This window comes from Mus caroli, unplaced genomic scaffold (genome assembly GCF_978045245.1).
Source record: "Mus caroli unplaced genomic scaffold, Mus_caroli_1 scaffold_8, whole genome shotgun sequence".
In the NCBI taxonomy this organism is placed as follows: domain Eukaryota; kingdom Metazoa; phylum Chordata; class Mammalia; order Rodentia; family Muridae; genus Mus; species Mus caroli.
In genome coordinates, this window is record NW_028227263.1 from 87,884,580 (window position 1) to 87,900,174 (window position 15,595).

At 33.4% G+C, this 15,595-nt stretch overlaps 1 protein-coding gene across 7 annotated transcripts in view; it reads right to left on the reverse strand.

The window, feature by feature from the left end:
* Ube3a (ubiquitin protein ligase E3A) overlaps nucleotides 1–15,595 on the reverse strand; it is a 77,309-nt gene that overhangs the window by 50,000 nt on the left and 11,714 nt on the right. For 3 of the 7 annotated variants that reach the window (XM_029479339.2, XM_021166374.3, XM_085841692.1), the window contains 3 exons: nucleotides 14,224–14,287; nucleotides 11,842–11,961; nucleotides 8,126–8,170 (listed from right to left, as the gene is read on the reverse strand). Coding sequence is in view for 4 of the 7 variants with exons in the window: in XM_021166374.3 (XP_021022033.1) it covers nucleotides 8,126–8,170; nucleotides 11,842–11,861 (65 nt within the window). In the remaining 3 variants the exon portion in view is untranslated. The remainder of the gene's footprint in view (nucleotides 1–8,125; nucleotides 8,171–11,841; nucleotides 11,962–14,223; nucleotides 14,288–15,595) is intronic. The other 4 variants (XM_085841693.1, XM_085841694.1, XM_021166378.3 and 1 more) reach the window with 2 other exon arrangements.

Here is a 15,595-nt window from a genome sequence, read left to right on the forward strand (position 1 = left end):
AACTTCTTGATGGTAAGATCGGATTGCTATAGACATCAACCACATCCTTGAACCACAGAGCATGGAGACATCATGCTGGTACACACTGGCAAATTTTATCACAACTGGCTATAATCCACTGTGCTGGCAAGTGCTATATAAACTCTCTTGAGAATAAAGGCCTCAATCTCATCCAGTTATGAACCCTGAAGGCTAAAAGTGGCCTGACAAGATAGGATTACTAAAAATGGCATAGGTGCTTTAGGAGTAACTAGCCACTATATGATTGCATTAAAGGTCTAGTCTATAAGGTGGAGGCCATACTATTAAAGGAGCCAAGAACCTATGAATAGATAAGGTAATAGGCCCTAGGGTAGAACCCATACCACTACTCTGTTAAACGCACATAATATTAAAATGACTCCTAATGATTTATTGCTATATCCAGAGAAAAGCCCATTATTTTAGCTTTCACTAGAGAAGCTTTGCTCCATAACATATGGCAAGTAACAGAGATGATCCTATTCCAAAACTGGTAAGCATGGCAAGAAAAAAAAAGTGTTAAGTGCTCAATCACAAATCAGACATTTATCTCACCCCAAAGAGCTGGAAAGATCGTCACTCACAGGTGGTAAATAACTTCAAGGAAACAGTCTTTTCCAAGAGGCAAGAGACTAGATGCATATATGAACTTATGATAAGCCATTACGATAATACACCCAAGCTACAGCCAGCCAAAACCCCAGCATGGGGGGAGGGGGATAGAGATGTCATCCTACCACAAGTGTCTTATGAACTCCTGGTAATCTGACTACACGCTACAGCAGGCCCCAATTCCAAGACTAGATTGACAACACAAAACTAGACTCAATGGAGAATAAAGGAAAAAAAGTTTGAAAAAGTATAATCTTAAAATAATGGAAGAATTGAGAGGGCTGTAAGAAGAGGAGTTGAGGAAGTGATTATATTCATTTTGAGACTAGATGAAATTTTCAAGATTTTTTTAAAGGAAAAAAGAATTTTGTAAAATAAATAAATAAATAAACTTCAACCTCTTTGAATTGTTGACCAGTGACATCCCAGTGATCACTCTCTTCCAGTGTTGGCTATTTATTTCCATAGTTTTTGGTTACTCTCCAGAACTTGACAGTAAGACACTACTACCGAAGATATAACATACTTTAGTAAAGAAATGGAAAAATTAAGCAAAAACTCACCTTGAAGCTTGATCTCTACTAACTAGGATCTGTACAACGTGACAATGCTATGCAGACTATCTGACGAGAAAAGTAATCAGGAGATATTCAACTTATAACCAACTTCGACATCATGGTCTTCAATGATCAACTATGCCTTTCTACTTTTAATTATATGTTTCATCTCTCTCTCTCTCTCTCTCATTACCTTATCTCTGCATTCCACTAATACTGAGTCTATGCACAGTCTAGTGGACTTGCCTGTAGTTATTTTGCTGCTGAGAACACTATGGTCCTTATTTATCACAGCTCATTCCCAAAGTTTCTGTATCATTTCTGTGGTCCAATAGCAATCACTGACTCCACTATTCCACACTAACTATACATAGTGAAAGCATGACCCAATAACTTATCCTTGTATCTTCCAAAATACCCAATTACAGACTCAATAATCTCTAATTTCTCTTTTGTTATTGCTTACTTCTTTTATTGGTATTTCTCTAGTTATTTGACTTTGACGAAAAACTTATCAGATTATATAAATTTCTTCTCCATATTAGAAGGCTAACCTTAGGTTAAAGAACCTTCAAAGGTTCAATCTGACCAAGAGTATGCTCAAAAAACCCAGAAAATTTTGAAAATAGAACCACCTATAATTATAGTTTAGTTTCACACAGAAACTTAAAAGCATCAGATCTTATAACCAGAAGTCACCCTGATAAAAAGGTTCAGCTCTAATAAAAAAAACTCTGAAAAAAACATTCAAGGATCAACAAGGCAAAGTGACTGGTCAAATGGCAAATTCTAAAGATGTTATGTATTATCCCTCATAATCACAGGCTGAGAATATGTAATAGTTATTTAGAAATAAACTGATACCACAATATATTTCTGAGACAAATATTTTTCATACATTTAATGAATTTTCACTAACACATAGTAAGCAAGCATTAACTGACTATTCCTTATATACTTTGCTAAGTATTCAAGGTAACTTTAGTTGTGAATTTGACAGTCTAATGTGTAGTGTGACCTAAGGGAATCTCAATTGAGGGACTTCCTAGATTAAACTGGCCCATGGGTGTGACTGGGGGAAAGGGCAAGGTCTTGATTGATATAAGAGGGACCAGTCTACTGTGGACAATAGCATTCCCTAGGCAGGTGGTTTTGGACTGTAAGTAAGTGGTGTTAGCAATGCTTAGGTCTGAAAATTGAGTCAGCAACAGTATAAAGTTCCTGCCCTGACTACTTTGAATGATGGCCTATAACATGTAAGCTGAAATAAACCCTTTACTCCCCTAAGTTTCTGTTTGCAAACAGTTCCAATATGTGACACAACGAGAAACTAAGGATGCTTTCTAGAATTTGGTTAAAAATAAACTCCTACTAAATAAGATGCAAATGTCTATCAGATTTCAAGGGATCAATAGCATACAAATAACAGTTCTATTTTGGATGAATCGATTTCTGGCTTTTTTGGGGGGTGGTGTATACATTTGTTGTGCACACATACATGGAGGCATGCATGCCCATGCACGTGCATTTGGAGACCAGAAATCAAAGGCGGTCATAATTTTCTAATGCTCCTCACACAATTTTTTTAAGACGTGGTCTCTCTCCCTAAACCTGACACTTGCTGAATTATCTAGACTGAATGAACACATTTCAATCACCATTCCATTCCTGCCCCTAAACCAAGGCTGGGATGAAAGGCCATGCCTCACTTTTTACATAGGTTCTGAAAATCTAGTCCACATAGTTGGAAAGCAGGACACTGAGCCAACTCTTTAGGCCCTGCCTTTAGCTGCTTTTTGTGTTTGTTTGTTTGTTTGTTTGTTTGTTTGTTTGTTTGTTTGTTTAAAGCCATGGTCTCATGTAACTTTGACTTGCCTTACTGTACAGGCAAAGCTGTCCCTGAATAAGCTCCCAAGTACCGGGAGTACAGAAGTGGAGCAAGCAAACGTACCCAGCCAAATATCAAAATTCTCAATACTTCTATATGCACAAATTCATAATATGAAAATTTCATATAATCCACCTAAGTACCTTCTGGGTTTTTTTCTTCTTCTATTAAACTCATGGACTAAACCACATCAATGTCAATGTGCATGTTATATACCAGTATTAAGAGTCTCCAAAATTATTTGTATTTCTTAATAAGAGAACTTAACAGTCTCTTTATTTCCAACCATAACTCCTTTATCTTAAGTATAATAAACACCATATGTAGGATTATTAAAATGTTATTGATCTGTTAAAAACACTCACTCATGCAATAATAATTTTAATATATGAAGACACCGCTGTTTTTCCAAAGTTTTTATTTTCATTGACAAATAAGAACTACATATATTATCATCTGCAAAAGTGGTGCGTCAAATGAGTTTATAAATTCTAACATAGCACTTTTGCACGAATACTTAATAGTTGACTTTTAGTGATATTCAAGAAAAAATACAGAAAGAAGTCACCATACTGTACAATTTTGGTCCTGAACTACATTCTATTCATTTTCCATTTTTTGTTTTATGTCTATCATTTATTCTACTCTAAGTAACAAACACTTTTTAGAATGTTTTTACAGTCTATGTACAGTAAGATGATGCACTACCTGTTTTTGTGCTGATTTATTTCATTGAAAATATAGAGCATCATTTCCATCCATGTTGTCACAGACATAAGATTTCAGAAAAACAATTTTAATGGCGAAAAATTGCATCATCATATATGTCAATTTTTATTTATTTAGCCACTGACAAACACTGGTTTATTTCTGCATTTTGTTTAATTAATGCTGCAATCAAAATTAAACTGCAGGTATCTCTTATAACACACTATATATTTCTAGAATACAATTGCTAGGTCATGGCAATTTTTAGGAACCTATTATTTTCCATAATCGATCTAATTTACATTCCAAACAACTGTGTGCAAGATTTCTGTTTGCTTACAACCTCACCAACATGAACATTCATATATTCTAGCAGGTAGGAGGTGGCATCTCACTGTTGTTTCATTTCTTAGATGATTAGAAAGGTAAAGAATTTTTTTTTCTCATGAATTTGATGCTGGTCATGGTGGTACAACACCTTTAATCTCTCACTCAGAAAACAGAAACAGGAGAATGTCTGAGTTTGAAGTCAGCCTTGTCTACAGAGCAAGTTCCAGGACACTCAGGCTACACAGAGAAAAACTTGTCTCAAAAAACAAAAATAAATAAATAGGTTTTTCCTCAACACAGAAAAAGAGCAAGAATTGAAATATGTGAGATTCTGCAGAAAACAGAGGGGAAGGAAAAATATTATAATATCAAAATAATTTTTAAAAACTCATTTAACCACTTTGCCATTTGTACTCCTTTTTTCCCCTGTCTGGTCTTCAACACCTTACTTGTCATCCTCTGGACTGTAGTCCAGTTCTACATTCTTTCACCAGCATAGAGCTTACCAATTAGATTAGCCCCATGGATCCTCCTGTATCTTCCTCCCCAGCACCGGAATTTTATGTGTACACTACCACACACTGCATTTTTATGTTGTTATGAAAGTTATCAAATCAGGTCCTTATGCTTTTTAGGCAAGCACTTTACCTACTGAGCTATCTTCCTACCAGAACTACTTGTTCAGAAGCACCTATTTAGGTCCCCTATCCACTTCTTCAATGAGCTGTCTGAATTACACATTTCATAAATTAACTATTCAGCATGTGAATGCTTTCATTCATTCCATAGGGGGCTTATCTGTTAACTATATCTTTCCTTGTGTAGAAAGCTATTGTTTTGTATAATCCCATTAGTCTACTTTGTAGTCATGTTTTTAAAACAAAATTTACAAACACTAATTAAAAAGCTTTTCCTGTTTTAATATATTAGCTGATAATAAAGGATATTAACTAAGAATACAACTTTGTCCTATTTAACATACTGGTTTTTTTTCTTCTGCAAGAGTGGTCAGTGCTCTTAATAGCTGAGCCACCTTGCAGCCTCAAGAATGCTTGAGTCAGAGAGTAAGGCAATATGGCCCTTGTAGTTAGGCAGACTTGGGTTTTGATTTTAGCTGATGTTGTTTCTTTTGTGGATTTCAAGACAGTGTTTCTCGATGTAGCTTTGGGTGTCCTAGAACTTCCTCCTGACTGTCTCTGCCTCCCAAGGGATTAAAGATTAAAGGCATGCAACACCACCATACTGGGCTAAAATAAATTCCACTTAGTTATAATGAATAATAATTATGTATTGTTTAATGAAGTTTGTTATTCCTTTCTGAAGAACTTTTGTTACTAGCCTATAGTACTAGACTTTTGTTTTCATATGAGAGTAATGACTTGACTTATAAAAAGTTTGGAAACCTTCAATGTTTTTGGCTGACCTTGGAAAATATTAGTATTAATTCTTCAAGGTTTAGTGAATTTCATCAGTGATATCATTAGGTTCTGGGCTTTATGTGACAAAAGACTTAATTCCTGATTTTCCATCTTCTGTTGACACAACATTCTCAACCCTGGCCATCAATAATAGCATGTAAATTTAAAATGCTCTAATGCTAAAAGTGTTATACATGAACCACTATTAATGGTTTGTCCTACCCATTCTGCTAATATTCAATCTAAAATATTATCTATTAGGGACTACTGGTACAGTCTAACTGCAAGCACTATGAGGTTTCTAAACTAAGCAGGCCATTCAGTGCATGAAACTTTCCAACATTTGGTCTGTTTCTTTAAAACCCTTCATATCTTAGTAAGTTTTCAGTACACTCAATCTCAACTCAATTATAACTATAGTGTTCCACAAAACATCATTAAACCTTTTTCAAAAAGAAAAGGAAAAAAAAAGGACATGGGGAGCAAGGAGGTGGTAGCACACACTTTAATCTCAGCGCTCAGGAGGCAGAGGCAGGCCAATCTCTGAGTTTGAGGCCAACTTGGTCTACAGAGCCAGTTTCAGGACAGCCAGAGCCAGGGTTAAACAGAGAAACCCTATCTCGATGGGGAGGAGGAAAAAGGTACATGGGGAAGGCAGTTCTTTAGTTTCTACTATACCTGCAGCTATCTAAGTATACAAAATAAACAAGTTTTCTTTTAAACAACAACAAGTTACTTGGCTACTAAACTACAACAAAATACAACCTCACATCCATTAGGATGACTACTGTTCCCCAAAGAAATTTTAATATACGTGTCAAGTTGTAAAAAAAAAAAATGTATAAAGCTTTTATTCTAAGAAATGTAAGTAAAATGGTATAGCTATTGTTTAAAACAACATGATATATTCTCAAAATATTAAAAATACAATTACCATGATATTCTATAGGACCAAAAGAATTTGACAAAAGATTAGACCCATGCTAATCACAACATTATTCACAATAGCTAAAGCACAGGATTAACCCATTAACAAATGAGCAGAATATAGCATATACAAGCAAGCGAGTGTTATTCAGCCTAAAAAAAAAAAAAAAAAAAGAGGAAGTTCTAGTATATGCTACACATAAACTTCGAGGACACTGTGTTATATAAAATAAGCCAATCATCAAAACAAAAACTGTGTGACTACACTTACTTGAGATAGTTAGAAGCACCAAACCCACAGACAAAAAGTAGAGTTTTAATTGCCAGCCACAGTGGAAGACACAGGTCACTATTTAATGCATACAAAGTTTCAGAAGGGCAAAATGCAAACAGTTCTGATGACGAATGCTCAAACATATTAATATTTACAATACCACTGGCTCATATACTTTAAAACAATAAGGAGTAAATTTTATACATTTTATAAGTGTTTTAAAGTTATCAGAAAAGTTACATGGTCTCAAAAATGTAAAGGATAATTCATAGTTGTTTCTTAGACTTCACAATGTACTTAAGCATTTAAAGGGATGTAATCTGCTTTTAGTAAGAAAAACCTGCACATTTTCAACCACACCTTAAACATAGCTATATACATTTATCTTTACTTCCTCCTCATTTCTTAAGACAAGAATGCATATGTGTGTGCATTAGCATAGATGGTGTAGGTAGATTTATACATGTAGAGAGGTGTGTTTAGAAGTCAGAGGCTTGTTTTCACTATTCTCAAAGCTTGTCAATTACGCTAACCTAGCAGCCAGCTTGCCTCTTACTCCAGTCTTCTTAATACTTACATAGCAAGTGTTATATTCACCAAGTCTTTGCCACAGTCCCCTGCTTAATTCCTTCTAGTTATTCTTATTTTCATTTTTCATTCCTCATTGTCAAATTTTGAAAAGATTCTCAATATCCTACTTTTCCCTACACTCAAGTGTCTTGCTTCAGAACCTTGGCAATGACTTGGCCTAGAACACTGTTCAAATATCCAACTGCTTAATCCCCAGTAACATTTCAGGATTCAACCTAGTTTTACTCAGTTATACCAATTTTCCTACTACGCACTAGATTTCTTTTGCATAATTTGGTACTCCTCTGTATTCCCACTGCATACCAAGTATAATCCTATCTCAATAATTAAAAAATCTGATTCTGCTCTTTCTGAAGCATTGAGATATAAGCCTCAAGCATCTTTATACCCAAAACATGGCACCTGATGATCAATATTTAGAACAGAGGACATATTTAAACAATCTTGGCTTCAGGAATTATAAATTAATAGCAGGCACATAGATGGTTGAATCTTCCTCTAATTCCCCTACTTATCAACAACTGCCAAGGGCACAAAAAACATTAAAAATTCAGAATAATGTATATAATTATCTACTTACCATTAGACATCTAATTTTTTGCAGAGGTTTGGAAGTATTTGGTTAGGGGATATATAAGTAGACATGTTCCAAACTCTAGATACAGTTTAAAGTTGTTCCTTCTTTCTCTTTTTTTAATTCAATTTTACCTTTTTTTATTTTAAGCCTGAAAGGTATTTTCAAATAAAACAGTGTAGGGCAACTTAAAACACAAAATAACCTGAACCAAGTTATACTTACATTCGGCTAGCTTCAATGTCCTCAGACTGGGATTCTCCTGGTGATCTGTAAAATGTAATTAAAGACAAATATTAGTGAATTCCAAAAAAAGGTATAGAAATATAAGTAAGGAAGATAAACTGGAAAGCAAGACTTAAATTCCAATGAAAGGGTGCTTTAAAAGATTTAAAACTAAGAAAAAAAGTTTTAAAAAAGTAAGCAGATCAGCAACACATTTAACAACAAATTTTAGAAACCTCAATGTTTAAAAAGAAAATTAAAATCATTATATTTAGATATCAAATTAGTATAAGCCATAATTATTTACAATGTCAAACACGTATTAAAAAACAAAACTGTTACTTTCTATTAAGTTGGATTGTGGTATTCATAGTCTTGAAATTAAATGAAGTGTTTGCAAACTGTAACCTGAGCAAACACTAAGGTGTGGGATAATCACCTTTATTTTGAAGTGATATTATACTGAGAGATTTGTATTCATTTATACACTGTCTGTGTATTCAGAAAAAGCAAGGGTAATTACTTGCAAGAAAAACTATATTTCCCTCAAAACCTAAAACATTACAACAAAAAAAAATCCCTTGAAAAATGTCTGCCAATTTCTGCAGTAGACAATTTAAACTCAAATATAACAGTGTTCATAAATCTTTAAGATAATTAAATGATATGCACCATTCTAATCATAATTCCTGTGGTTCTATAAGGAAATTAGATTTCCCTAAAAAGCACTATCTGCCGTCAGCGTGTATATGGAGTATTATGTTTGCTAGATAATTGTAGGCTAGTTTTAGTTTTAATATCTGCTGGTTATTTTCTTTATTTTTAATATATTAGCTAATATAGAAATGCATATAAAACACCAAAGAGTATCCCACTTTTATTGGGTGGAATATAAGCCAATTTCCCTATTCTGAACATCTGGTTAAAGAACAAATTCCAGTGATGCACACAGCAATACTTTCCTATAATTCCTGTCATCAGAATGCTAAACCAGGATTTAGCATGAGGACAGCCTGTTCTACATAGTGAGACACTGCCTCCCAAAAAGAAAAAAATCTGTTACCCTATATATCTTTACTGTGAGACAATCAGTGTTCTAAGGTGAATTTATTTTAATACCTATTTCTAATGCTTTAAATTTCCAAAATAGGTTAAGAAAGAAAAGAATAATTTAAATTTTCAAATTTGTATACAAAGACAATCTGTGAATTTACTGACTTTTTTTGGTCTTTCAAGTTAAAGACTTGATTTGTAAATTTATCACTGACTTCAGACATTCAACTTAAACAAAAAGTTTATAAAAGGCTGGTTGTGGCTCATGGTTATGGAAGATTTTTTTTAAGCAATGATCCTTAAGTTAGGGGATGAAGAAGAGGCTCACTAGTTAAGAGCACTTACTGCTCCCAGAGAAATCAAGGATTGCCTCTTAGCACCCAACACAGCTGCTCACAACCATCGCAAACTCTAGTTCCAGGACTGATGCCCTCTTCTGGACTCTGTGAGTATCAGGTGCACATGTGCATCTGGTACACACATATATACCTGAAAGTAAAACTCACACACAGAAAATTTAAAACTTTTAGTCGGGCAGTGGTGGCGCACGCCTTTAATCCTAGCAGTTGGAAGGCAGAGGCATCGGATTTCTGAGTTTGAAGCCAGTCTGGTCTACAGAGTGAGTTCCAGGACTACACAGAGAGAAACCCGTCTTAAAAAATAAAAAACAACAACAACAACAAAAAAAATCTTAAAAATTAATGTATTCATTGCTTTAGTGTCAAAGAAATTTCACTTCTTTGCTAGACTTTCAAAATAATACTCATTGTAATTCATTTAGATTCCAAGTCAGTAACGCATACACAGAGAAAAAGGAAAAAAGGTACGATTAAAAACAGACCCCAAAAGCTCAGACAGTTTAGATTTTCTTAGTAGTTTATTTATATTTTCTGTTTATCACAAAATTACATAAGAACTGAAAATTGTAGATTAGGAGTGATATCAAATAAAAATATTCTCCACCCTCTTCCCCCAGGAAACAAGCAAATATCTCAGAAATAATGATCTCCACCAGCCTTAAGAAACTACCAAGATTGTTTCCAAACTTATATCTCATATAAAATGGCTAGAAGAGTTAAAACATGATGGTAGCCCATGCACTAGCTAACTCATTTTGGAATGTGTCTTTCCAACATCTTATATATTATGAAGACTGTGAGATAAAGCTGACTTGCAAAACAACAACAAAAACCTGTAAGCAATGAGGAAGCCAAATTAGAAGTCTCTAAACAGGTAGGAAGCAAAGTATTCTAAATGTACAGGAAAAGAAAAACTTAGAGAAGGTTGAGAATGATGAGAGAAAAATATTTTATATAAGAAAATGTAAGATAAGAGAAAAAAGAACTGTATCTCAAGAGAATATTATAGAACTGCTGCAGTTTCAAGACCCTAAAATGAAATATAGAACAAACTTATTGTCAAATGGCCAACTACAGCTATTTTCTCAATTTCTGATTGCTACAGAGTATGTGAATGCCAGTAACATAATGCCAACCAAGTATTGTAAATATACTAGACTTCTATTTAATATTTACAAATATTAGGGTAAGTTATAAGCACCATTTAGCCAAACTAAAAATTTAAGAAACCCCAGAAAGATCAGAGTAAAAATAATCCAAAAAAATTATTATTCTTAAATGCTCCCATTCAAACAGTTTTATTTTAGTCAAGAGAAAAATATATAAATACAACAAAAGCATGTTTTTGATCATTGTGTACATCTGAATGTCTATGCACAGACAATTTTAATAATATTCTAATTAAGTTACCAAAATATATCCTAAAACTAAAGTTAACTTTCAAAGTAACTTTCAAAGTAACTGTGGTTTTTACAAACCACAAAGTATATGTAACACCTACTAATAGTTATAAAACTGTTCTTTGTGCCTAAAATGCTTGCTGTTTTTTGCTGACAATACATTTGAAATAAGAATTCAGGACATGCTCCTAATTTTACCAAATTCAAAATATAGAACCAACTAAAAGTTAATAAAAAAATCCACTACCAACCCAAGACTGACCCAAGTTATCCTAAAGTTTGCCAGAATATTAATAAATGAATGAATGAAATTTGAAACCTGAAACATACCTGGTAACAATGGTGAGGAAAAAGTCTTTTAAAAGTATCAATTTTAGGTATTAACTTTAAAGACAGAAAATGTAATCACAAAACAAGTAATCTGAACACTGGAACATGACCTAGTAATAGTAAATCCATCCTTTTAAGGAGGTAAAGGTGCACTTTTAACTCCACCGTAACTCTCTAGGAGAAAAAGTACACTAGTTTTACTAAAGTTGCAACATTTCTAGAGAAGCACTGAAACTCCTGCCACATAAAATATTAAAAATACTTAAGATATTTTCCACATCTCTTAAAATGTCCATACTGTAATCTTCAAAATTCTTAAAACATATTTTCTTATTAATCTATACAGAAAAACAGGTCTTTGATGATTACTTATTTTCATGAACTGAAGGGTAAGTAAGAAATGTACTATAATAAATATCTGAGAAAGGAGGTTAAATGAAGAAATGGCTCCGTTCTTAGGTCTTTTATTCTTAGCAATATTCCTGCTACCTCTGCATATTTGTCATTTTTATAGCACATAATTCATTTTACAATGACAGCCTTTCTAAGACTGTAAAATAACATTCAAAATTACCTTTTACAAGCTGTGGCCATTCGGTGACATCAGGGTGATAACAGCTTTGAGTCACTGATTAAAAACAGGTTGTCACACCAGTCTAGCTGCTAACTTGATCTGAACGTAGGCTTAATAATTCTAATAAATTAAACAAACCTTTAGTTAGAACACTAGCATAAACCCAATTCATTGTTCAAGTCATAATCTTCAAAGCTTTAAATCAGTAGTCAATATAAAATTAGAAGAATAATTATCACAGGAAAACTTTTATGAACTATTCTTCAGTATATTGTTTTCGTAAATGGTCTCTTCATTTGGTATATTCTCAATGCAAAACCCAAAACTACTCCAAAATCCAGAATGTTTTAAATCATCATGGCAGCAAATCAAAAAGGGTTGGATTTAGGAGTATTTCCGATTTTGAATTTTCAGACTAGATATGTTCAAACAGTAAAGTCTATAGGAACATGCCAAAATCTGAAAAATTCTTAAATTTGAAACATAATCTGGTCCCAGGCATTTCTGATCAAGATAATAATCCCTACTTTTCAATGTAGTATTATATGGTTCACAAAATACAACAGTCAACTGTACCCTTACGTTCCACTGACTTTAGCTCTACAAGATCAAAATAGACACTAAGAATAACAATAAGCAGCCTCAGAGTGATTAACTGACTTGCCCAAGATTTTGTAAATAATGTTGAAATTAAGACCAAAAAACCAATATCAGCTAAATTTCCACTAAGTATTAGAATTTTGCTATGGTTTAGTTTTGCTTTACAGTGTTTTGTAATTTAAATATATATAAATAAGCAAAAATTTAGACTATGTATTGTGGCAGTAATTAGGTGATTTAGTATCAAGAGTCTTTAACTGATGGGAGAAATCAGCTACCAAACAGGCAAAATATTGATTAAAGTTTTACACAGAGAGAGAGAGAGAGAGAGAGAGAGACAGAGACAGAGACAGAGACAGAGACAGAGACAGAGAGACAGAGAAATTATTTAAGTAGTATAATCTATCATTAATCTTTGGATCTATAAGAAAGTATTCATTTTCAATCCCACTAAGACTCAATTCTAGGAAGTAATATAAAGCAAAATTTGGATTAATATCCTATTATTCACATATCTGAACTATCATGTGTGATTTTAAACAAATCTGATTCGTTTCACAGCCCTCCTTATCATACTATACTCCTGACAAAATGCCAATACTGTTATGGTTTTATCCAGTTTTCCCCCAAAATCCTCTTTCACTGATCTATAAACATAGAACAAATTTGAATGAGCTTAAAACAAACAAACAAACAAAAACAAAAAAAAACAAAAAAAAAAAAAAAGAAGAAGAAGAAAAGAAAAAGAAAAAGAAAAAAGAAAAGGGAGTATAAGATTAGGAAGAGGAAAGCCCCTTCACAATTAACATCCTCAAATTGACAGCACAGACAAACCAGATGGCTGAAAGCATGGAATCAGAACCCAACTTAAAATAGGAAGGTAGTGAGAATCCCAAAGGAATTATTAAAGCATCAATGTTTGAACCCATATTATTGCTAGAGTTGGCTCAAGTATATACATAAATAAATTCAGGGGATCCCAATAAATAGGATTTATAACCCCTGTTAAGAAATAACCCAACTTCCCAAATTTCCCTATCATAACTATTTATCTTCTACTAAGAACCTAGGCATCACTGAACTAGCAAGGGAAAGAAATAACATCCTTGAAATAAATGTGGCCCATGGCACAGTTCCCTTAGTTTCTCGTGAAACTAACAGCTTATGTGGAATTATGTGAATACTGAAATGAATCTAACTTCTAACTTACAAACACAAAAATAATACAGCTTAAATAAAATCAACTAATTCATTAGAGAACTATATATACTCTTAGGATTGCTAAGTCAAGTACTCTTCACTAGTCTCTTCTTTATTAGGTTCAATGTTCAGCTGAACAGTTTCCAAAGACATTCTAAGATTCCACTCTCCATGATCACTTACTATAGGGAAATCTTGGACAAGTTACATAACCTCTCTAAACCTCAATTATCTTTAAAGCAGAATTAAAACCCTAATCTGGGTTATCATAAGAGTGCCTTATATATAATATGTTTGCAAATAAATGAAAGAGATTTTTTCATACCCACAGCCTAACAGCCAAGTCTATTTCCTTGACCTTCTTGTTCATATTACTTTATGTCTCATAATACAGTAAACTCAAATTCTTCCAACACCCCACTTATATCCCTCACAGTCTACCGGGTAGTATACTCAACACCTAGTAAGATTCTTTAAAATTGACAGGCGCCCAAATTTATTGAACGCATTTGTCATTATACTAGCCTTAATATTAAAATAATTCATGCAATATGAATTTCAAAATATAAAACAGAAACATACCATATTTCGCCAAACTTCTGAGGAGCTGGTGAACTCTAAAATCAGGCTCTTAGAGATTTTTAACCTAAAATATAAAACACCTCACTCAATTCTTTTAACATAAACTGGATAGTCTTTCAGAAAAAAAAAATTACTTAAATTCATAATAAAATAAAAGCCAATTTCTCTTCAATAATACTTATAAAGATCCAAAAATATATTGAAAGACAAATTACCCTACTCCTATTGCCAAGAAAAGTAGCAGGGTAGCTCTGTAGGCTGTGAGCTGAATATTTTCCAACTAGGAAAGCCATGTTTCCCATCTTCATGTACAAAAAGTAATGCTCCACAATCCCTTTCCTCAAATTCATTCAGATATCTACAGTAATTCCACTTTCAGTTAATCTCTATATGAAAAACTTCTGCTATATAAAACCTACAGTAGCAACCATGGCTAAATCCTCTGACCTTTCAGTCTCTCAAGAGTGTTAAGTTGTTGAATTAGAGAAAATGTATAAAAAGAATATAGATGCTTTCCTGACACATAACAGGGCCCTGTTACTCAACTAAGTCACTCCATGTCTATCACAATTCTTTACAAATAAACAATAACAATGTACTTATTACAAAGCTTAAAACAAGTTCTCCTATGATTTTAAATTTGTGTTCATAGTTTATAACTTGTCTTGAATATTTTTCAGCCTTTAATGTCTTTTAATCTTATTTTTTCATAATGAGAAAACCTAATCCTATGGATTAAGCAACTTCAAAATAAATAAATCTGCATATTATTTATAGGTAAATAGGCTGGCAGGTAGGTGGGTAAGAAGGAAGGAATGAAGGAAAAGCTGATAAATGATGGATGAGTGGGTGGATGGATGGATGGATGGACAGAGATATTAATAAATTGATAGATGGACTGATTTGAGATGGTCTCACTATATAACCTTGGCTGGTCAGGAACTTGTTATGTAGTCTAGGCCAGTCTTAAATTCACAGGAATTCCCTGATCCTGTCTCCTAAGTGCTGGGATCAAAGGTGTGTACAACCACCTTGTACAGGCCTTGCATTAACTATTTTAAATAAAGCAAGTAAACACTGAGTTTAGAGAACTGAGTTTCAATCTACAAAACAATCACTTGAGGAAACCTATTAAAATATACCTACTAGGCAGGTATAGTGAGGTATATCACAATGTCAGTACTGGGGAGGTAGAGGCAAGATGATCAGAAATTCAAAGACAGACTTGGCTGTGCAGTACGTTCTAGAATAGCCTAAAAAAACCATGAGAACATGTCAAAAAAAAAAAAAAAAGACAGAAAAGAAAGACAGATAGACTGATGCACTCTGTAATTCTAATTCAGAGCAACTAGAGTACATGAATTTGTATTTT